The sequence below is a fragment of the Musca domestica genome, unplaced genomic scaffold (assembly GCF_030504385.1).
Source record: "Musca domestica strain aabys unplaced genomic scaffold, Musca_domestica.polishedcontigs.V.1.1 9, whole genome shotgun sequence".
NCBI lineage: Eukaryota > Metazoa > Arthropoda > Insecta > Diptera > Muscidae > Musca > Musca domestica.
This window is the reverse complement of record NW_026712435.1, coordinates 13,192,847-13,218,330: the sequence shown is the minus strand read 5'-3', so window position 1 is coordinate 13,218,330 and position 25,484 is coordinate 13,192,847. Positions and strand designations below refer to the sequence as shown.

The following is a 25,484-nucleotide window of genomic DNA, read 5'->3' as shown; positions in this document are numbered from 1 at the left end:
TTAGCATTTTGACCAGGGACATTCTCCCAATAATTATGCTCTCCGTCGTGCTGTTAGTTTTTGTGGTCCATTTTACGGCTAAATATATTCCAATGGTCATCCAAAATGCCAGAATTCTTCCCTGTGCTTACCGATCTTCTCAGGCGTGTCGATTGTCTTCAATTGTGTGATCAGGAATTTTTTTTCTGTTTTTGGTTCATGTAAACCCCTAGATATTTTCCGATCATCTCTAAAAGCAAGAGGCCCCTCTGTGTCTCCGATATCCGTGTCTACGATATTTGGTCAACGAAATATTCGTCAACGAAATCAGCATTGTGTATCGCCTGCAAGTAATATTGGTATTTTTTTACACAAAAGTAGTGGTCCATTCTACCCGCTGTCCTAAGCTCTAACTTCATGCGAAATTTCGTGTCCTTAGGTTTATATTTGGGACCTTTATAACGGCTGCAAAATCAAGAACATTTTGAATTGCTGGTCCATTTCAACCCCTAAATATATTGCGGACATCTTTGAAAACAATAGGCTAAGCCCTTCTGAGCCTAACCCTACCTTTGTGAAAAATTTCATGAGGATGGAACGATAATTGCAATCTGTATATAAATAATAACCATAACCTGTGTCGTAAAGTGAAAAAAAATATTACAAAACAAATACTTCAATATTATAAGTCAATTTAACAAAAAAAAAAAAAAAATAGCATGCGACAAAAATATGAAAAAATAAATAAAATGTCACAAAATACTACAAAATCTATATGAACATCATTATTGGTATCTTTTTATGTGATTTTTTAGTATTTATACTTTAATGCCCCAAGGGCATTCTAAATTGACAAAATTTGTCAAAATCGCTCAAGCCATTCTGAAGATATAAGCATTCTAGTTGACATCCCCTTCCTTTGTATATATACATTGTATATATTTCTCTACATATATATCCGATATTTTTACTATCGGCATCTACGTAACGGTCAGAATTGACCTGTTCGTATATTTGTGATTTCGCCGGCAGTAAACATATTCGCGGATTAATGGAAAAAATTGACTTGTATTCATCGCAAATGCTATGGTCTACTAAACCACTAAATATTACCCGATGACCATCAAAATTGGAAGGCTTCTGCCCACTCAAAAGCTCTAGCCCCATGCTAAATTTCGATTGGTCTATGATTGTGACCTGTAGAGCAACTGCAAAATCAGGAAATTTTTCAGTTTTTGGTCCATTTTAACCCCTAAATATTATGCGATCATCTCCAAAAGAAGTAGGGTTCTATTCTGACCTTAACCCCAGCTACAGACGGACAGACGGACATACATAGCTAGATGGACTCAGCTCGGCGAGATAGGAAGATCCATATATACTTTCCTATGTGGGAAACCAATATTTCGTGGTGTTACATAATTTTTGGCCCAATGAAAGTTATAATACCCCCAACACAAATTTTATTTTCTCTAATGTATTTAATACATTGAATGTAATAAAACTTGAGTACCTTTTTTATGTATAGTGTAAGATTTTCAAAAAAATTACTTGAATACAAACTACATATAAATTATTCAACTTTTTACAGTTGGGCGGAAATAAAAATTTCAAACGGAAACACTGTTCACGGCACAACACAACGATTTGTTGTCCGAGCATCCATCCATAAAGAATAACATTGTAACCCTCATTTTTTTGTTTTTGTGGTGGTGGAGAGACCGTCCATGGTGTGATGTACACAACAGCCAACTGGATGAGAGTGAGAAAATTCATTAAAGCCAAGCGTTAACAATTACACTTTGCAATGAAGTGAATGACGAGAAAAATGGAGTTTCCCAAATGCAGTAGACATTCATTAACAGGCCTCCCGGTGTGAAGAACAAAGAGAGAGCTCAGCTCACTCCCAATTGTTGTGGCATTGGCTATCTCCCTCTTTCAGGTAGTCTCTTAAAATAGAGTTTGTTTGCCGACCAATCAGAAAACAGACTTGTTCAACCAGTTAGTTGTTTTTGTTTATCACTTCCTCTGTTTTTGTGTGTGTGCGAAAGAGACACACTGTAATGGATATTTGTTATTGTAAGAGAGAGTCGTTCCTGTTGTTATTAATGGATTCCTCCGTAACCAAAAAAGAGAGATCTTGTCAAACTGGATTTTGTTTGATCAGTGTTAAGAACTCACTCATCTTTAAAGAAGATCAGTTTGTTAAGAGACGTTGAGCGCTTAAGATCGTCGTTGTGTTCAAGTGGAGGTTTTTTTGAGTGTGTTATAAAGGAAAAAAACAATAAATTTAAAGAATTGAACTAAAAATTATTTTAATTAATTGAGAAAAATAAACGCAAAAGTGTCTGCTTTTTAAATAAATGAAAGAAAACTGAATCATTTTACAAGAAAAAAATATTTAACAAGAAAATAAAACAACGAAATGTTTAACGTACACGATTTAATGGAATATCGCATGCAACAGCAGCTTGCCCAAGAGATTTATCGACAACAGATCATGCAGCGTATACCGGGTAAGTTGGAATGGAGACAAAAATTACGAAACAAATGCCGGCGGCAATTTTTAAAATTTTCTCAAGCTAAACTAGAATTTGGAAATATTTCAAAAGTTATGATTTTTAAATCAAATTCATTTTTAAACTAAAAGAAAAACATAGTTAAAACCAAGGTATATTTACAAGGTGACACATTCTTTAGCTGTAAAAACAATTTTTTTTAAATTTATATTATTTTTTTTAACGAAATTTAAAGCCTACCTTCAACATTGTAACCAGGTATTATTATTAGCAAGGTATAAGAGACAATCAGCTGCTTCTCTAATTTTTGAAAATTAGTTTGCCTAAATTCAGTAGGAGTTGTCCCAGTTTTTTTTTTAAATCTTGGATGATTTTGTAAAATGTTAAAATTCCTGAATTTGACCATTCGCATAGAAACTGAATTATGATGTTATTCTTAAAATCTACATTTATTTCTTTGAAAGATCCTATTATGGCATTTTTTCGTCTGACAATTTATTTTCATAACATCAAAGGTCTTAATAAATAATAGGTAAAAATGGTTCTGCCCGTATATTTTGGAAAAAATAGAAATATTTATATGAAAAAGTTTTTTTTTTAATTTGAAAAATTTGTTTTGTTAGCAAAAGATATGTTTCCCATAATATTACATTGGTATATTATGATATTTTATATATTATGACTCTGTTTCAGAACTGCAAGAATGTAAAAGTTTTTACTACGATAACCGATTTTTATTTTATGATATCGAAAACAATTGCAAAACTAGTAGATTCTTGCAAGTTCTGGGTTATGATTTTCATTTAATTTCTAGCAAACTGCAAACAAACCTAATTTCAATAAGTTTTGAAAAAAATGAAATAAAAAACTCATCGATTCGTAATTAATTAATATTTATTAAGATTTTTTTTTAATTCTATTTTATTTATCCTTTCCCCTTTTTAGATCCCTTCCCACCCATGATCCCCATGCATGTGCCGATGCCGCATCATTTAATGGCCGCCCCACCACGTCCCAAACTACCCGGCAATGTTGAGGCTAAATTGGAAAATAATGATTTATGGCAACAATTTCATAAAATTGGCACTGAAATGATAATAACCAAAAGTGGAAGGTAAGTGATTCGAACACATCGTTTTATGCCCATAAATGAAGATTTAAGATCCTAAGCAAATATATGGACATACATATTTGAAGTATAGTATTGAAAGAAAAAAAAATGAAAACAAACAAACAAACATTAAGGTGGCGCCAGTGAATTAAAAGAAATCCTATTTTCGAAATCTACTAAAAAAATCTCCTGAGAAACTACCAGTGTTTGCATTGGCCACAAACAAAAAACAAATATCCTAAACAAATACTCCTTGCGATAACAAACAATTTTCGATAAATATCTTAAGCAAAATATAGTTTTCAGAGCAAATATTAGATAAATGGCGCCAAGTATTGGTGACTATTTGGAAAATATCAACAACAGGTTAGATATGAAGTTGTCACAAAAAAATTAAATCGAAAATTTGATCAAAAATCCTTTTTTTTATTTAACGATAAAAAGTTATCGAAAATGCTTTTTAAAAAATCAAATTTTTGTCACCGCAAATTTTCGACGAAACGCGCCATATACAGGGTGAGATAAAAAAAAAAACTTCAACAAAGTCAAAAGCCAAATTTTTTTATTTTTTTTTTTTTTAATTTTATTGAATGAAAGCAAAAAATGTCGGAGATAGCATCAAATTTTAGGCGCTTGAGTTCTGGTGGCCAACAGAAGGTGCACATTTTCAGCTGACCTCTTTGGCAAACAAACACGATCATTTTGTTTGTTTACAAACTGCTGGACAACGAATGTTTTCTCATCGGAGAAAACCAAATTCGTCCGGTCACCACTTTCGGCCAAGCGAAGCAACTCTTTAGCTCTTTTGAGTCTATTTTCTTTCTGTTGCGGTGCAAGTTCTTGCACTTTTTGGAATTTCAATGGCTTTACCCCGAGCTCATTTTTTAATATTTGGCGAATGGAATATTGCAATACGTTCAGCTCACGGCCATTGCGACGCGGGTTTCGATCAAGCCGCTTCTTAACTTTTCGAACCATTTCTGCTGATGTTGCAGTTTCCTTCAGTAGCATAATAATTTTAACAGCTGTCGGATGAGTGGCTTTGAAATGATAGCAGTCTGAAGTAGGTTGCAGTTTTTTCATCTCTCCCTGTATATCGAAGTATTTAAGTCTTATGTGAAGATTCTACAGGCAACAATCTAACAACTTTACTACGATAACCGATTATTCATTTGAGTTATCGAACTAGTACTAATTTTCAAGTTGTGGAACACTCAGTATACTAAGAAGGAAACATTGTTTCAGATCTCCTACAAAAATATAATTTATTGAAATGACTCGAAAATTATTTTTAATTAAATATTAAAATCCGATCGATTTTTCTAACAATTTTTTGGAAAATATTTCATTAATTCTTCAAAAATACCTTTCAACAGTTGTCATGTCATGGAATGAGCAGTGTGTTCTTTTTTTTTCTATGAACATTTAGCCCGCTTTGTTGTGGCAGAAAGAAAACATTTAAAGAAACGCTTACTGGCGCCAGTAGGGCCATAAAACCAGCATTAGGTCGCTTTGTGGGCCCTTCATCATTTTTTCCATTTTTTTTTTGTTTCTCTATAAAATAAAACAACAATAACTTCAAAAGACAACACAAAACACTTGTTCATAAACATCGAATGAAGGCGAAGAAGACGAAGAAGTGATAGGTGAACGGCAAGCGAGTTATTGTTTTTTTTTGTGTTGACAATAATATTGAGTTTTTTTGTTAAGAGCATTTTGGTCGGAGGCAGCACTGGGTATTATTTCTTTTTTTATTATTGACAAATATGATGAGAAATATAAAAGAAAGGGTCAAACAAAGGCTGAGACTGCCGCTGCCGCCAGGTGATCGACTACCTGAGATTTCACACATTTTTGTTGTTGCCGTGTCTAGAGCAACAATGAAATGAATATGAAAATGCTTTTGTTGTTGTTGTTATAAAGCCGATCGAGATTGTGATGCTTTGTCGGCTTCCTTTAATAATTCATTAGGCCCATTGTTTTTGATCAGCAGCAAGAATGTTCCGCAAAGCAGGTAGCTACCAGCAACCCACCAAATAGCGACAGGCGACATTATTTATGTTGTTTGAGAAAAAATTAACATAATTATGTGTGTTTTTCATTTAATATTTCATTTTCTCCTATGGTCCGACAAATGTGTGTTCGTTGCGTTGGTGTCTTGTGGGAAGCGGCCTACCTTTTTGGCTGGCATCCGTTTTCCAATTTTAGCTAGTGCTTCATTAGTTACTCATTAAAAATACATAAAAATCAAATTAGCCAAAAACGGTAAGGTACTACCATCCAACAGGTATTCTTGGGAAATAAGTTAAGGATAATACCTTGGAAATTGTGCGAAAAGGGAATTGAGGAAGAAGTAGAGGGGAAATGGTAACATGAAATAAATTGGAAGGATAAGGCAAATATTTTGTTTTCAAAGGAAACATTTCTATCAACCTTTGGTTTTAGATTTGGTTTGAAATTAATATATGAGAGGCTTATTCAATTCTGAATCGATTTTCACCAAATTTGACGGAGATATTTTTATCTCTTATACCCAATAACATAGCTATAAAGTGCATGATATCACTTCGAGTATTAGTTATATTAAAATAATATATATCGGAGCCGAATTACACCAAATGGAAATGTACGTCCCGAAATTCATACCATTTTGGCTGATCTTAGCCATTATTTGCATAATAACCCCGAAATCGGATTTAGAAAATATATGGGAGCTATATACTTTTATTTGCGGAAAAAACTTTGACTAAAAAAAAAGACGTTTGGTGTGGTTTGGAATTATAACTTGCTTTCTTTATTTTTCACTGGCTTATATACTAAAATTCTGTTTATTGCTGCATTTTCGTTGTCGGAAATGCAGCAGAAAAGAAAATACAGTTTTAGGCTAATATTAATATTTAAGTAAACAATTCTTTGGAAATTTGTCTGGAATAAAATGTTGAATTGCATATCAATATTTTAATAAACAATTCTTACAAATAAAGTATTAATGAATATTTATTCTTTGGAAATTTATTTTATAAAAATGCTGGATTTGCATATTAATATTTTGGTAAACAATTCTTTGGAATAATAAAATGTGGAACGATTCTCATTAAGGGAATAACGGGAGACACTATCGTTGAGGGGAATTAGTAGTTGATACTATAACACCCCCACCCTTAGTTTGAGGCTCCGACGAAATTATATTATCTTTGCCGGATTGTTTATAATAGTTTGGTTTTTTAATTGTACATTTGGAACATAGGTTTGTTTATTCTTAAAGAGATATATAAATATAATTAAGATACATATTGATGTACCGATTAAAATATCTATACTATAGCCAATTATTTTTGAGTTTTTATCTGTATATAGTACTTGTTTCAGTGTTTCCTCGTATTCTATTTGTTTTAGATATAAATTTTCAAGTTTTATGTCTGCAAGTGTTGTGTTACTGGTATCTTTAATTTTTGTTATAAGGTTAGGTAGGATAAACTTGTCTTGTATTTTTATTTTAAAATTCGTAAAGGTTTTGTTTAACGTGTTTACTTCACAATTTTCGAATTTGATTAAGTAATTTCCTGAAATTTTTAATTTATCTTTGTTACAATTATGTGATATCGTACTGTTAAAGTGTTTAAGGATTAATACTCCTGGAATTATTTCGCTAATTTCTTGTGTATTTAATGTTTGCGTTTTGCAATTAGCTTCTTCAAAGTTTAGTATATTGTTCAAACAATTATCATTAATTTTTATAAGATTTCTTTTTAGGTTATCTTTAATATACGTGCTATAAATATTTCTTTCTAAATCTATAAGAACATCAGAATGATTAACCATTATGGATTTATTATTTTTGTCAGGAATGGGTACGAATGTTACCTTGGATAGTGAATCTTGGGAATATTGTGGTATAGAGAGAATTATTATAACGTTCCCTTCATTACGTGCTATGGCTACTTTTATATTGGTATAGCTGTCAAAGCTTGTGATTAAATCGAGTTCTGTTTGGGTGAGAATATCTGTGGGAATTATTCCCAGTTTCCCGGAGAAAATAATCTGTCCTATGTCGTCTACGTGATGCCGTAGGAGTGAGATGTCGTTGTTAATCTGGTATATGTGTTCTATAAATGTTATCTCGTCCTCTATGGTTGAAATTTTATTCCCTATAATATTCTTGAATTTGACTAAGTAGTCCCCGATAATGTTTTGCTGATAGTTTATATGGTTAGTTATGTTCTGGATTTGGGAGTTCATGACATTGTTTATATAAGTTAGTTTGTTCATTTTGTTAGTTAGGTTTTCTTCGTTCGAATGTAGAGATTTGAGAGCTTCAGTTATTTGTTCTTCATCATCGCTGTCCATTGTACCTGCAATCATTTTTAAGCCTTTTCCTATAATGTTTAAGAGTGCCCGTTTCTTTCTAAAATGTGGGTTAAGATTTTCTATTTTCGCTTTTAGTAGCATAAAGTTCTTGTTTATTGTACTGATTAATGTTTTTGATTCGCTACTGGATGTCTTTAGGGTGTCAATGTTGGTTTTAATTATCTCCATAGTTCGTTCGAATTCTGTAGTGTTTATTATGTGCAGTACTTTTATGTAGTGTTCTACGGTATTGGTCTCTCCTGTTTTTATCGGTATGTAACCATTATTGTTCGATAAGTCTTGTATGTCAAGGGTTTGGGCCTTGGTTGCTGTAGTAAATGCAACCATTATTATGATCCAGTTAATCATCTGAAAGGGGATGGTAATTATCTAGATTTTGCTTTAATTTTTGGGTTATTCTTGTCTTGATATTTCTTTTGAGGTCTTATATGTGCTTTGTAATATTTATGCCCTGTTTTTGTGTTTTCAATATGATCTTCATCGACTTTCTCAGATTCTATCTTTCTGTACCTCCTATGATTTTTACCCCCTCGAATTTCTCTTATATAGTTTGTACCTTCCTCTATCACTATATCGGTTCTATTTTTGTTAAGTTTATTAATATAGTTATTTTTCTTCTTTAATATTAGATCATGTATTTCGGGATATTTATCCTCATGTACTTTGCCATTTATAAAGTCTATAGGTTTGATTTGTGTGGTGCTATGAATAGTATTATTATAAAATCCAATGATACGTGATATTTTTTCCTCTGTCGTTTCGTCTTTGGATTGTTCGTCATGTCGTAGTAATCTTAAGTGTTCGTTCAATGTATTGTGAAGTCGTTCGATATCTGCGTTGGATGTATGGTTACTGTTTGATGTGTAGTGTATATTAATGTTCTCTTTCCTTAAATATTCTTGAATCGGAATGGCTTTAAATCCTAACTCATTGTCAACAACAATTTTTTCTATTCTTCCAAATGTGCTGGTATATTGCATTAATTTTGATTTAAACTCTATCCATGATCTTCCATTAATTTTGTATGCTGTGGCGTGTTTTGAAAATTTGTCAATTATAGTTAAGTAAAGTTGTTTCTCTAGTGTATAGAAAACGTCTAAGTGTAATATTTCCCTGGGTTTTGTGGGTGTTTCCGTTAGTTTGTAAGGTAGTCTAGGTGGTCTTCTGTCATACTTTTCCAATGTGCATATTTCGCAATTGTTAATGAACTGGGTTATCCTTAATTTAAGTTTGGGGTTATAAATTTTTGTTTTTAGTTCCTCGAACACTACCTGAATTCCTCTGTGATTTTTGCTTAGATGTTCTTCCTCAATTATGTTTGTTAGTTGGAGTTCGTCTTCTATATCGTCTAGTTTCTTAAAAGTCCTGATTAATTTGAATCCGTTATTATTTGAAAAGAATTCCCTACAAGTGTCTCTGAAAGTGTCGTAAAATTCATTGTCTATCAGAACTGCATTTATTTGTGTTGGGTGACAGTGGGTTTTTAAAATCATAATTGCATACTCTTTATCTAGTTCTTTTATTGTTACAGTTTTTCTAATATTCTGAAAGATGTTTTCGGTTTTTATCCTTGCTGATCCGGAATGAATTTTTTTTTACGATGAGTTGGTTTTTAAATAAATTTATAGGTGAATCGCTCTCTTTAAGAATGGGTTGGATGTTTTCTAATGAATTGATCTCAACAATTTTATTTTCGATCCTTGATAATGCATCTGCATTACTGTTTTTTGTTCCCTTTTTGTATTTAATCTCATAATCGAATTCTGACAACCTGAGCCTCCATCTGACTAGTTTTGAGTTGGGTTCTTTAATCGAAAAGAGCCATGTTAGCGGTTTGTGATCTGTCTCGATTATGAACTTGCGTCCGAAAAGGTATGGGCGAAAGTATTTTGTGGCCCAAATAATTGCTAGAAGTTCTTTTTCTATCGTACTGTAATTGATCTCGTGATCATTTAGGGTACGACTAGCATAGCAAATCGGGTGGTTATCTTGAGATAGTATCGCTCCAAGGGCAAAATTACTAGCGTCTGTTGTTAGGGTGAATTTCTTAGTAAAGTCGGGGTAAGCGAGGATTGGGTCGTGTATTAGTAAGTTTCTTAGCGTATTAAAGCTTTCCTGATATTCTGGATTGGATATGTTTATTTTGGCATCCTTTTTAAGACACTTTGTCATGGGTTTAGCTATTAGCGAATAATCTTTTATGAATTTTCGATAATAACCAGTTAACCCTAGGAACTGTTTAATTTGTTTGGGCGATTTGGGGATGGGGAAGTTAACTATGCACTCGATTTTTTTTGGGTTAGGTTTTATACCTTCTAATGTCACGACATGGCCAAGGAATTCAGTTTCCTTTTTTAAAAATTCCGACTTGTCCAATTGGACCTTGAGGTTGGCTTCTTGCAAACGGTTAAAAACAAGTTTTAATGAATTTATGTGTTCCTGCAGTGAGGTGGAAAATATTATCACATCGTCTAGATAAACCAGACAGATTTTGTTGATATAGTCTCTAAGGACGTAGTTCATCAACCTTTGGAATGTCGCTGGGGCTGTCTTTAGCCCAAACGGCATTCGTAAAAACTCGTAATGGCCTCCTTCTACACTGAAGGCAGTTTTATGGATGTCCTCCTCTTCGATTTCAATCTGATGAAATCCTTTTGCGAGGTCAAGTGTTGTAAAATACTGGCATCTTCCCAGTTTGTCGAGTATTTCGTCAATGTTAGGTATGGGGTACTTATCATCGATTGTAACTTCATTTAATTTACGGTAATCAATGACAAGTCTCCATTTGTTCTTCCCACTTGCATCGGCCTTTTTTGGCACAATCCAAATAGGGGCAGAATAAGGCGAATTGCTATGCCTTATTATATTATTTTGCAACATTTCTTGTATCTGTCCTTCGACTTCTCTTTTATGTATGTAAGGATATCTATAGGATTTACTAATTATTGGAACATTGTTTGTTGTCCGAATTTTATGCTTTATAACGTTGGTAAAACTCAATCGAGTATTTTCTTGGAAGAAGATTGAAGAGTATTTTTTTATTAGCTGTAAGAGACATCTTTTCTCTTCAGAATTAAGGTGTTGTGTCCTAATTTGTTGTTCCAAGCTATGATATTGCTTCATATCCTTGGTATCATCGCCTACCTTCTGCGTGGGCATGATTTTACTTAAATTTTTGTTATATTGTTCTTCAAAAAATATTGGTTTGTCATTTGTTTCTTCTCTATTTTCGCTATTTTTATTGTCAAAAAGTATTGGCATGTCCTGTCCGTTTATTTGTATGGAATTGTTTTTATAATTTATGCAAGTATTGTATGTTTTAAGTATATCGTTGCCTAGTAATCCATCATAGTGATTGTGAAATTTTAAAACATAAAACTCTAACGCATTATTAGTTATATTAAATTCTTGAAATGCTGGAATTACTGCCTTTTCTGTTATGGTAACTTGGTGTTGGAGAGTTTTAATAACAAGAGGTTTTATTTGGTGTATCCATTTCGGATGACAAATTCCTGGATTAATAATTGAATTAGTGGCTCCAGTATCCACTATCAGTCTCAAATGACCTAACTTGGTTTTTACCATTATATATGGTAATTGCCTGTCGAGGCTCTGTCCCGAAAATTTTCGGCTGTGCCTATTTCCATGGGTTCAGGCTGATTTCTAGTGTTTTGTCTGTTTGCATGGAAAGGGTTTTGGAAATTTCCTTCGTGGTTTGGGAATGGTTGTTGGTAATTTCTTCCTTGGTTTATGAATTGTGGTTGGTGATTTCTTCCTTGATTTGCGAATGGTGGTTGGTGATTTCTTCCTTGGTTTGGGAATGGTTGTTGGTAATTTCTTCCTTGGTTTGGGAATGGTTGTTGGTAATTTCTTCCTTGGTTTACGAATGGTTGTTGGTAATTTCTTCGTTTACTAGATTGTGCATTGGTCTGTGCTCTATTTTCATTGTTTCCGGTGTATGCGTAGCCGGCTTGAAATAATATGTCCATGGCCTGTTCCAAGTCTCCTGGGTTCCTACAGAGCAGGATGGATTTCATAGGCTCTGGAATTTTGCTTTTAAAAATGTTTAAAGCGGTGCGTTTATTATTAATCGCACTTTGCCTAGTTGCTTCACCTTCTCCTAGTATAACTACCAGTTTGTTGTTTAGTCTGTGCAATTTGTCCTTTACGTCATTATAGAAGTCTAGTGTGTTCGTCCTGAAAGTCACACTCCTTAGTTCGTCGAAAAGTTCTTCACTAGAACGTCTGTCCCCAAAATTGTTTTGCAACATGTTTTTTATGTCAGTCCATGAAATCGCGTGGCAGTTTATCTCAATTGCCTGCCTAGCTTTTCCTTTGAGTTTGGACTTTATAATGTCGGAGAAAAGTAATTGGGACAATTCGTCGTATGTGCGTAAGTGTGGGTAAATTCGGTCAACGAGGGTAGTAAAAGTCTGTAAGTTTTGTGAATCCCCATAGAACTCCGGTAAGTTGTTTAAGTATTTTAGCGGGTCTATGATTAGTCTATTAATCTGATTTTCGGCCTGTTCTGCCATTTTAGTTATTTATTTTCCTTTATATTTTGGGTTATAGTCTTGTTTAGTTTTTTTCTTTTTTTTTTTTTTTGTTTATCTACGTCTAAAATATTGTCTGAGTTTCTTTCTAAAAATGCGTCTGTTTCTGCTACTTCTTATGTCACGAATGTAATGTTCTGTTCTTTCGTCAGTCAGGTATCCATCATTCGATTCAATCCCTGAGTCAAGTTCTAATGCTGTCGACCCGTTATTAGAGTTTCTTGGTATGTATTCAAAGTCTGATGGGTACTCTGATAATGAGTCACTATCGCTCATTGAAATGGGAAAGAGGGAGGAGAGGAGAAAAAAAAAATTTTCAACAATTGCTTGTAGGGAATTATTTTCCTACACGATTTTTCACAAAGGTATGTTAAATATTTTCTTATAAAATATACAAGTTATTCTTAATTATAGATTTCTAGAGATAGTCTTACTTTGTAATTTGGTTGTTGGTGCTAAGGATTGCAGGTTTACTTTCTTCTTAGTAGTAGGGTCTTCCACGGTGCAGTTCTCGGCATGAACTGTTCCTTATTGGTTTGTTGGTAATGTTATTTCTTTACAATATTGCTCCAATAGTTGCTGTTGTTTTATTACTTCTCCTTGTTGTTGTTTGCTTGTATTAGACCCGTATTTTAAATTTTATTTTGTTTTGTTGTTGTATTGGTTATTTTTTCTTGTTTTTTGTTTAATATAGTTTTAATCAGTCTTTATATTATGGTTGTTGTTTTTTTTGAAGTTTATAATCCACTGAAGGAATATCCCTTTTTTTTTTTTTTTCACTAGGTTTCCTTCTGACACAAGGATGTTCACCAAAAGGATAGATCTTTATATCCTTTCTGGTTCCACTAATATTTTTTTAGTCACAGGGATATTTCTTAATATCCTTTTTTTTTTTTTTTTTTTCACTAGGTTTCCTTCTGACACAAGGATGTTCACCAAAAGGATAGATCTTTATATCCTTTCTGGTTCCACTAATATTTTTTTAGTCACAGGGATATTTCTTAATATCCTTTTTATTTTTTTTCCTTCATAAAATTTGTGTATCCTTTAATCTTATAAAGGATATTTCGAATACCGCACTAAGGATTAAAATCCTAGTTCTATCGCGCACAATAAAATCTGTTTTATTATTTTTATACGTTGGATAGGACTTTGCGGTATCCTACCGACTGCGCCACTTTTATTTGCGGAAAAAACTTTGACTAAAAAAAAAGACGTTTGGTGTGGTTTGGAATTATAACTTGCTTTCTTTATTTTTCACTGGCTTATATACTAAAATTCTGTTTATTGCTGCATTTTCGTTGTCGGAAATGCAGCAGAAAAGAAAATACAGTTTTAGGCTAATATTAATATTTAAGTAAACAATTCTTTGGAAATTTGTCTGGAATAAAATGTTGAATTGCATATCAATATTTTAATAAACAATTCTTACAAATAAAGTATTAATGAATATTTATTCTTTGGAAATTTATTTTATAAAAATGCTGGATTTGCATATTAATATTTTGGTAAACAATTCTTTGGAATAATAAAATGTGGAACGATTCTCATTAAGGGAATAACGGGAGACACTATCGTTGAGGGGAATTAGTAGTTGATACTATAACACTATATCTCCAAATCTGAGTCGATTTCCACAGAATTTGGCAGAGGTATTTTCGAGCTGTATCTAATGACCGGTATCAAATATCATTGTTCATATCATATCAATTGCATATTACGCATGTGAGGGACTTAAACACCCAAATCGGGTGACACCTATATATGAGAACTATTGCTACATCTGAACCGATTTTCACCAAATTTGATGTACTTGATAGACTGATATTGACCATTTGGCGCACAATTAACCTGAAATCGGTTAAAGATATATATGGGAGCTATATCTAAATTTGAACCGATTCTCACCAATTTCAATAGGGTTTGTCCTTGGGCCAAACAATTGTTGTTTGCACAACAAAATGCACAAAGACATGATGCCCTTACCACGATGTGGTGTAGGGTATAAATACCATATGATGTTCCCCTAAAAGTATGCCACCCTGAATATGGAAATTTGCCAAATTCCAATTTTATTTCACTGCTCTTCCCTTCCCTTTCTTTCCGGCACAACATAATTAATCATGTTCTTAACAAGATTTGTATCGTTTTAACTCCTTGAAAACCACAAGCCAAATTCCACAGGTACTACCCACATTTCGAAATGTGTTGTTAACTTGTTTAGGCTAACGTGGCTTGGGATTTGGATTGAGATTTGTCTGTCTGGCTAGCCGGCTGGCTGGCTGGTTAAGAATACACAAATCTGTCAAAAGGCGCCAGTACTCTTCTTTTCTTCAATAACTCCTGCTGTTATAATAAAACACCCTCCCTTGATCAAGATCACCATCATCATCATCTCCATCATCATCATCAACATCATGATGCTGATCTTGATAATTATATACTGCCAAGTCATTTCACTTGTTTGCTTTGGCCAAGGAATAGAGAATTTCTTTGTTTGTTTGTTTGTTTTGAATGCAAAGCCACAAATCAATACCAGGTTAACACCCATTTTATTTGTAGAACATGATTTATGATGATAATGAAGATAGCGAAGATGATGATAATGATTGTTTTTTATTAATATTTTTATTTTTTTTTCTTCCTTTTTCTCTTTAGACGTATGTTCCCCTCCATGCGTGTATCTGTGACGGGCCTTGAGGAAGACACCCAATATTGTGTGCTCTTGGAAATGGTACCCATTGGAGATTGTCGTTACAAGTTTTCCGGCTCACAATGGGTTCCAGCTGGCGGTGCTGAGCCACAATCACCCCAGAGAATGTTTTTGCATCCCGACAGCCCTGCCAATGGTTCCCACTGGCAGTCCCAGGCCATACTCTTCAACAAGGTTAAATTGACCAACAATACCCTGGATAACAGTGGCCAGGTAGGATAACCTAACTTTACTGTCTTTTTTATAATTTACTAATTAGAACCCTTTCTCGTTCTCTTTACAGATCGTATTGGCCAGCATGCACAAATACCAACCTCGTCTGCACATTATCAAGACATCCGATTTGACCCAATTACCCTGGTCTCCCCAACAAAATTTCGTGTTCCCGGAAACTGAATTCATAGCTGTAACAGCCTATCAGGTTAGTAGTCTAATGAAACTCTCCCACGACAAGTACTTTAAGTGTCTAGACTCTGACTCTATTTAGCTGACAATGACGCCACAGTGGTCTCTCACTCTCCCGCTCTGTAAAGTGATACCGAATTTACCATTCACATTTTTAGGTTGAGGACAATTATTTAAATAAAAATTTCACGCCTTTTCAAAGGCCTTGAAGGTCGCCCACAGCAGGGTTGTTCTAATGACATTTTTATACACTCAGACAAAGAGCCAAAGCAGTGACAGGCCACTTAGTATGACGCGTCAGCAACCACTTAAGGGCGCACTAGCAGTAGTGAGGACATAACATTAACAACTTGGCTAATTACTGGCGGCAATTTTGACAATTTCAAGTGTTTTGTGACACCCCTCACGACATACCCAAGAGCCCAGAAGAGACACTTTAAAAAAATATCCTTATTTTTAAATAATCTATTAATGAATTCGTTTTTTTCTTTCTATTTTTAGAATGATCGCATCACCAAACTCAAGATTGACAACAATCCCTTTGCCAAAGGCTTTCGTGAAACGGGACAATCTAAATGCAAAAGGAAACTAATGTCCTCTTCCTCTTCCTCTTCGTCGTCGTCAACACATGGCGAAGAAAGTGATGATTGCCTCTCCAAGGCCGATGATGATCGTTCCAGCACCACCAGCTATGAGTCACCACAGCAGAAACGTTTAAGGCCCTCGGAAAATTCCGATGAAGAATCTGGCTACAGTTCATCACGTTCTTCACGCTCCATATCGCCACGATTTGAGGACTATGCAACACAACATCACCGTCAGCAACAACACCAACAACATTATGCCCATCATTTGGCCTACTCTTCCTCACCCACCTCCTCATTCTATCATCCACAACAACATTTAATGGCAGCCACCTCGCTAATGCAACATCCTTTGCAAACCTTGCTAAGAGATCCTCCACAGCCACACATTGCATTGCCTGCAACCGTAAATTCTCCTCCAGCATCGGACAACGCAAGTACAGAATCGACTTCAACAACATCTCCCACACCTCCCGCCACTCAATCAAACTCAACCGCACAGAAGAGAAACAATTTCAGCATTTCGGCTATTTTGGCATTTTAAGGTCAAATAAAAACTTTTGCCTCTTTTGTTTTGAGATTTGAATTCAATTCTGTTCTGTGGTAATGCTGTGCATCTTTACTCCCCCTCCTCTACCCCTGAACCCTTGTCGTGAATATTTACCTTTAAGCGAATTAAAATTGTTAAGCAGTAGAGAACAAATGTTGTTAATTTAGTTTTAAGATTTTTATTTTATTAAGACTTTTTGTAAACCTTTTAGTTTTAAGAAAGAAATAATTATAAATAAATAAAGAATAAAAACAATTAAATTGAATGAATGAATGAAATTACGGTCGGAGGGTGTAAAACCCCTCCACAGTGAGAGAGCATTGGTATCCAAGTGGGATATTAATTTTATTGGGATATTTTATTATTGGGGTTGTAACCCTTGCGATGTCAGAGTTGGAGCCGAGCAATTTATGTGGAATTGGCAAAACTTACTCGATTTTGGGGAAAGCATTTTTTCGATTACAATGTGGACATAAATATGTGACACGTATATTCATGGTACAATGGGTAGGTAGAGCAGGTTCGTAAAACTACAGAAATACAGGCATGAGGTTATGCCATATGTCAGAAATATTCGAAATATATATACAAATCGTTTTCATTTATTTCATATATGCTCTATTCCACAACCTGCAGGAATCTACTATTTTTCCAATTTTCTTCGATATCATAAAGGAACAAGTAATAGCATGTTTCCATTGAAAACCGAACAACGTTGTTCGCTCTCAGAATTAGGTACACGAATTAACCCGTTCACACGTAATTCATAATTCATAGTAAAATAATTCATTTTTTCAAAAATTTTGTTTGTTGATTTTAATGGGAATTTATACTAAAATACGTTAAATTCTCACTAATATGAGTAGAAGAAATTATTGTTTTTCTCCCAAAGATTTATTATACCAATTATTTTATAATTTTCATTCATGTTTTCAACTTTTTGTATAAATGTTGACATTTTTAACATATTTTTGTATTTTTCTGCTTTTTAATTCTGCTGGAGAGACACTTGTCAAACATTTTTTTCTGCCGATACAATCATTTTGAAAATATTGCCTCTTTTGTTTCCAGTTTTCTGTGGAAATTTCAACTCGTGGACAAAATGCGTACCTCGGATGAGAGAGAAAACAAAATTTACTTTCGTTTGAATGTACATACGCTATTCAACATTGTAGTTTTAATTCATAATTTTCAGTCTTCCCAAAAAATTATCAAAATTTCATTAAATTTTTCTATTTTCAATTTTTAAATGTCATAATTTATTTTTTCGATAAATGCTCTCATTTGTTAGGGATGGGACACATTTTTTCGTTGTTCTGAGAGTGATTTGATTTGAACTATGTAAAAATATGAGTGTTCGCTCAGGAAATTTTGTGTGAAGAATTAAGTAGTTTTTTCATAGTTAAGGGTCAAACAACGAATAGAGAGCGAATCAAGTGCAGTGGAAACGCCACATAACCAAAATTAAGTTCAGCCAGTTCGAACTTCTAATGTCCTCCACCATTAGGTAAAGAAAGCAATTTTATAGAAAAGTATCTGGATTCAAACGTGTTCCACTTTAAATTGCCAACTCCCGTAAGAGCGGTAGGAGAATGCAGTTAGAGTTTTCAAAAAACTATATACTGGCTGGAACCGTTATATGAGGCCATACCAAAACGGGAGCTTATACAGGGTGAGATAAAAAAACTGCAACAAAGTCAAACGCCATAATTTTTACATTTTTTTTTATTTTATTTCATGAAAGCTAAAAATATCGAAAATAGCATCAAATTTTAGAATAAATTTAGATTTGTTCGAATTAGCCACCTTTGGCACGAATTATGGCATTCAAACGGCCAATGGAACCGTCACACGCTGTCCGAATGCTGCTCTGCGGTATTTTTGCCCATTCCCGGCAAAGCACTTGCTTGAGGTGATCGAAACCTTTAGTATTTTTTGTGCCAACCTTGCTTTCCAAAATACTCCAGACACAATAGTCCAACGGATTGGTATCCGGGGATTTTGGTGGCTATTGTGCGCTGGAAAAGAAGCTAGAAACCTCAGTGAGGATTCTTGGGTGGCGCGTGCTGAGTGCGAGGTGCTGAGTCCTGTTGGAATGTCCAAGGTCTGCGGCCAAAATGTTTGCGTGCCCAAGGCTTAAATACACCCCCAGACTAATATTCTGTATTTATTCTGATGCCACGGTCGATTAATACGAGCGGAGAGCGACCATCGGCTGTTATGGCGGCCCACACCATCACTATGGCCGGCGCTTGAGTTCTGTTCTGGTGGCAAACCGAAGGTGCACATTTTCAGCTGACCTCTTTGGCAAGTAAACACAATTATTTTGTTTGTTTACAAACTGCAGGACAACGAATGTTTTGTCATCTGAGAAAACCAAATTCGGCAGTTCAACACTTTCGGCCAAGCGAAGCAACTATTTAGCTCTTTTGAGTCTATTTTCCTACTGTTGCGGTGTAAGTTCTTGCACTTTTTGGAATTATAATCGTTTTACCCCGAGCTCATTTTTCAATATTTACCGAATGGAATATTGCGATATGTTCAGCTCGCGAGCCATTTTTCGGCCACTGCGACGCGGGTTTCGATCAAGTTGCACCTTTACTTTACGAACCATTTCTGCTGATGTTGTTGTTTTCTTCCGTCCACTTCCTTGACGTCTTGCTACGCTACCAGTACCTGTATCACGGTAACGAGCGATGGTACGAGACACAAAAGATTTATTCACATTTAAATGCTGGAGTGCTCTAACGATAGCCACTTGTGGTTTTCCAGCCAAATTTAAAGAAATGACACTGTCACGCTTGAATTCCATCACGAATAACTTTTTTTCTGGAAAATTCTTACCAAAATGCCTTTGTACGCTGTAAGCAATATAATGAGCTGTCACTGGAATAATTTTAACCGCTGTCGGACGAGTGGCTTAGAAATGACAGCAGTCTGAAGTTGGTTGCAGTTTTTTCATCTCACCCTCTAATATTGTACATATATTTTGCTATATATGAGATATCTTGGCTGATATCCAAGATATCAATGTCACGGTCAGAAGTGACCTTTTCGGGTGTTTGTGTTTTCGCTGGAAATAAAAATATTATCGGTTTCATGGAAATACTCGTATTTTTATACCCTTCACCATAGTTATAATAGTTTGTCATTCCTTTAAAACGATTCGAAATATAAATTTTTGACCCCACAAAAATCTATGTCGATTTAGCGATGTCCGCCCGTCTGTGGAAATCACTCTAGCTTCCGAACGGAATGAAGTAGGTTGATCAAATTTTACTCAGTTGTATTTTCTGTCTGAAGGACTTTTTGTATTCAAAATGGGCGCTTGGGTATAGCCCCATTATACCTGTACCGCCAGATATAGGCTTTGCTCTAAATTGACGGCATGTGCTGCCATTCTGGAAGAAACATCCTTGTATAGAACTGTCAATATAGGTCTACGTTTTGGTAATGCCTCAATATAACTGTACCTCCAGATATTCGATATTTTGATGATTTTTGTCACACTTTTCTACGGAAATGTTTCAAATTTTGAATTTGAAGCTCCTTATCGGTACTACATCCTATGGCGGGAAATATAGCGCCCATATAACGATACCTACCGATGTTCGGAATTGTTTCAAATTACGTATTTTTAATGGGTTCTGCAGATGTGGCAGAAAATTGCCTGTACATGCTCACGCCTTCGTATAGGCCCAATATAACGGTAAATCCCTATTTTCAGTATTTTTTAACGTTTTTTGCCAATTCCTTTCAAATGGTGGAACTTACTGCTTTTTCACTTGTTATACCCTCCACCATAGTATGGAGGGTATATTAAGTTTGTCATTCCGTTTGTAACACCTCGAAATATGCATTTTAGACCCCACAAAGTATATATATTATTGATCAGCATAAAATTCTATGTCGATTTATCAATGTCCGTCCGTCTGTCCATCTATCCGTCTGACCGTCTGTGGACATCACTCTAGCTTCCGAACGAAATGAAGTAAGTTGATAGAAATTTACTCAAATGTGTTTTATATTTGCAGGACTTTTTGTATTGAAAATGGGCCATGTAGGTCCACGTCTTCTAACGGTACCTCCCGATATTCGGTATTTTGATGATTTTAGCGACATTATTTACCGGAATTGTTTCAAATTTAGTGTTTGAAGTTCGTAATGGATACTATAGCCTGTGACGGAAAATAGGCCACGTAGGTCCGCGTCTTCGTATAGCCCCCATATAACAGTACTTCCCGATATTTGGTATTTTGGTGATTTTAGCGACATTATTTACCGGAATTATTTAAAATTTAGTATTTGAAGTTATTAATGAATGCTGTAGTATTCATTGACAGTATTCTATGGCTGATAATTGTCTCTGCAGGTCCACGTCTTCGTGTAGCCCCCATATTATGGTACCCCCCCGATATTCTGTATTTTGATGATTTTAGCGACATTATTTACTTAAACTATTTCAAATTTTGTATTCGAAGTTCGTAATGAATTCTACAGCCTATGACAGAAAAATGTCTGTGCAGGTCCACGTCTTCGTATAGCCCCCATATAACGGTATCCCCTGATATTCGGTATTTTGATGATTTTAGCGACATTATTTATCGGAATTATTTCAAATTTTGTATTTGAAGTTCGTAATGGATTCTACAGCCTATGCCAGAAATTGTCTATGCAGGCTTATGACAAAAGTTGCGTATGTAGGTCCACGTCTTCGGATTTTTAAGATTTTAACAGAATTTTTAATGGATTTTAATTTTTTGAAAATTGCCAAATATGTACCAAATGGTGGAAGGTATTCAAAGTTCGGCCTGGACGAACTTACAGCTTTTTTAACAGTTGTATCGAAAGGTGTTAAGCCTTAAGAAATTTCAATAATATTCAAATAATATTTTTGGTGACACTGTTAGGCCAGGTCGTAAAAATTCTACGTCTACATTTTAAGACCGGGCACCGTACCTTTTTTAATGTTCCATTTATATTTAACGAGTTTAATAACCTCATCAGTAGTCCACTGTATTGATCTGGTCAAGCATACCATTAATATTTCCATAAAACTTAGGTGAGAACAGAACTGGTCCAAATTTCCACATTTCATACAAACAAACAAACAAATAAACAATCAAACAAACTTACGAAATAATACGTGCGGCAATGATAAAAAGATGTGATATTTTATATAATAATCATTTGACATTCGTTTCTTCTTCGTCTTCTTCTACTGTTTAATATAAACTATAAAATTTGGTGATAAAGTTAAGGAATCTAAGGTGCTGAACAGACAACAAAGGCTTTCATATGCAAATTGGTATCGGTTTTGACAATTCATTAGACACCACACGGCTACTGCCATTGCCACCCATCCATCCATCTATTGCGGCTAGTTGGCTGTTTGGTTGCTGTGTGTGTGTGTGTGTGTGTGTTTTGGTGGTTTTTCTATCATAAACCTTAATACATACGGAATGAAGGAAAGGTGTTCAGGGTACACTCGATGAAAAATAATAACTCACATTGGAGAAAAGCTGTAATTTCTTAGTGGGGAAAAGATTAATAGAATCAACTAGGTTTATTTCTATTTCGCGACAACCCTAATGAAAATAAAAATCATGGGAGGTAGTCGAGATTCTAATTTTGTGGAGCACATAGAAAGTATTATGGAGTTTGCCGATGATTCTCGGCAGCATTTTTTCGACTCTAAAATTGACTTGCTAGAAAAAATGAAAAATTTGGAGAGCCAAATGCAAAGAACAAGCAAAAGAAGCATGTTCTGCCGGGCGTTTAATACCCACCACCAAATTTAAATACGAAATTTAAAACAATTCCGGTTAATAATGTCTCTAAAATCATCTAAATACCGAATATTGGGAGGTACAGTTATATTTGGGGGCTAAACGAAAACGTGGACCGACATGGGCCATTTACTAACTTTACCTGCCTACCGGTAAAATACGCATGTGTGCATTCTAACTCAATTCGTTCAAAAGGGCCTTGCTAAATCGACTTAGAATTTCAGTGAAACTGCTGTCTGACTTATTGAGATGAAGAACCGTTTGAAGTTAGAATCTTGAAATTCACACGAGAGTCAGTCTTGTCATGTGATAAGGCTAAGTTTTGGAACTTCGTACTAAACATACTAAAATATACTAAAATTAAAACATTGTTTCGGTTAAACGGAATGAGCTAAACAAGAATGAGTCGGAAATTTGGAATGAGACTTAAATTCGAAATTCGAACTTTATGGTTACGAAAAGTTCCAAAATGGTACTAATCTTCTAAAATCGTACCATTTAGTAATATGTGAACGGAAACTTGATATTTGGTATGAAAACCAAGATTTGAAAGGAATATGATACGTGAAGGTGCTTTTGGAAATGTACGAACTGTACCAAATGGTACTACATTTGAATGAGTTTGGTTAAGGGTGAACGGATGAAGATGGAATTTTGAAATTTTGTATTAGGGTCCCTGTTGATGTGTAGGTTTGTGATAAGGAGGTGCTTTGGGAAATGTTTACATAAAGTGCACGAAAAGTACTATTTTTGGTACAATTTGGTATTGGGTGAACAGATAGCGCTTGAAATTTGAAATTTAGTCTTAGGGTCGCTGTTCATGTGTAGTCTGGACATATGGAGGTGGTTTCGGAAATGTGTACTATAATTGTACAAAAAGTACTGAATGTATGGTATTGGGATATAAAATTCTGAAATATGATATTTAGTTTACTGATGGTATCTGTGTTTGAGATTTGGCAGTGGTTTGTAAATGCAAATGGAAATGAAAATGGGAAAATTCGTACGAAAAGTACTAAATGTTACTAAACTTGGTATTAGTGAAGAATCCTCAAATTTGATATTGACGTCTCTGTTGGTATCTAGAATTGAGATATGTAATTTGTTGTGGAAATGTGTACCGTAATCGTATGAAAAGTACCAAATTTGTATTGGGTGAAGGTATAGAACTGGAATCGCGATATTGAGGTCTTTGTTGGGGTTAGAGATATGGATATGATTTTTGGAAATGTGTATTATAGTTGTTAGAAAAGTCCTAAATTGAACTAATTTGGGTATTTTGGGAAGGAATAGGGCTGAAACCGTGGATTTTTATGATGCGATAACTGTTGGTGTCTAGTATTGAAACATTGAACGATTTTGCAAATGAGTACTAAAATTATACGAAAAGTACTAAACGTTACTAAATTTGGTATTGAGTGAATTTATAGAGCTGGAATTCCGAAATTTGATATTGAGATCTCTGGTGGTATCTGGGACTGAAATGTAGATGCGGTTTGGAATTGTGTGCTATAATTGGACAAAAAGTACTAAATAGTACTAAATTTGGTTTTGGGTGAAGGGATAGAGCTGGAATCCCGAAATTTGATGTCTCTGTTGGTATCTGTGGTTGAGAGATGGAGGTGGTTTTTGGTGGTGTGGGTCGCCATAACAGCCGATGGCATCGACCGTGGCATCAGAATAAATGCAGGGGGTGTATTAAAGCCTTGGGCACCCAAACATTTTGGTCGCAGACCTTGGACATTCCAACAGGACTCAGCACCATCGCAATCAGCACGCCCCACCCAAGAATGGTTACGAAATGAGTTTCCTCGCTTAATTTCCATCGCACAATGGTCACCAAAATCTCCGGATACCAATCCGTTGGTCAATTGTGTCTCAACTCAACTTAACTCATTTAAAAATGAGGAAAAATATAAAAACAAATTTTTGCATATAATTTGAAATTAGTCTGACAAAAAGCGGGCATAGCCCCAGGGCTGTATTTTGTATGCTGTACGGCGCTCCTTATTGTACCATGCCAATCAGTTAATAAGTTAAAACGAATCTATAATATTAATGTGGACTTTTTGCTGACGAAGTAGTTAACACTTGCAAGTTTCATATCATTTAGTGTCCAAAAGAAAACAGCGATGAATTGCGCTATCCGACTTCTTAGAAAGATATCCCCGACCTTATCAGTAGCTACTTTTGAAACCATGCCGTTTTTTTATAGAAGAAATTCAGGGTGAGCTAGTTTCCAGTACTAAAATAGACGTTATGCTTTGCAACGAACTTCAGGATCTCTTTTAACTAAATTTTAGGAGGTGGAATCCACACTGAAGGCAGCATTCGGCATGGGACATTTGAGACAGTGCTGTAACTTTGCTGCCTTCCCAAAGAGATTCAAGGTCATTAACTGCGGCAATTACGGATTCCTTATAGTCGCATGTTGTAAGATAGCAGCTCCGCAAATCCACCAGGTACTATGACCTAACTCATCCGACAGGTTCATGTAGCGAATCTTCCCACGGTTACCCGTATGCTGAAGAGTCAGCCATTGATCCATGGGTGTCAACCTGATTAATGACTATTATTCTTAGATCCTTCGCTGCCATCCTTTGAGTAGTTTGATGATCCCACTTCGCTTTTGGGTTGAAAGGTTTCTGAAAAGCCGTACCAACATGTTTGACCTCCGCCTTTCCATATGATGTTATTCCGCATCTTTTTCCATTTGCAGCAAGACTAGTTTTTACTTTTTGCCGATTAACGCTTTTTGTGCAGCTAACTCTAAAACTTGCAACGAAATAAAGATAAAATGCAGGTAAATCAAAGTTTCATCATACATTTTTCTTTGAGTGTATCTCTCAGCCATGTTTGTTACATGGACGACATTCAACAAAACCTCAAACCTATTCATGTGTGATTATGTCT

At 35.0% G+C, this 25,484-nt stretch overlaps 2 protein-coding genes across 2 annotated transcripts; one reads left to right on the top strand and one right to left on the bottom strand.

The window, feature by feature from the left end:
* Positions 1 to 2,175: 2,175 nt before the first annotated feature.
* LOC101898094 (T-box-containing protein TBX6L) lies at positions 2,176 to 17,042 on the top strand. Its single transcript, XM_005187358.4, has 5 exons — positions 2,176 to 2,495; positions 3,444 to 3,612; positions 15,189 to 15,456; positions 15,527 to 15,664; positions 16,150 to 17,042. The coding sequence occupies exons 1-5, from the start codon at positions 2,405 to 2,407 to the stop codon at positions 16,774 to 16,776; spliced, it is 1,293 nt and encodes a 430-aa protein (XP_005187415.1). The 5' UTR covers positions 2,176 to 2,404; the 3' UTR covers positions 16,777 to 17,042.
* LOC131806866 (uncharacterized) lies at positions 6,579 to 14,133 on the bottom strand. Its single transcript, XM_059131670.1, has 2 exons — positions 12,965 to 14,133; positions 6,579 to 8,325 (listed from the first exon to the last, which is right to left on the bottom strand). The coding sequence occupies exon 2, from the start codon at positions 8,323 to 8,325 to the stop codon at positions 6,793 to 6,795; it is 1,533 nt and encodes a 510-aa protein (XP_058987653.1). The 5' UTR covers positions 12,965 to 14,133; the 3' UTR covers positions 6,579 to 6,792.
* Positions 17,043 to 25,484: the final 8,442 nt, after the last annotated feature.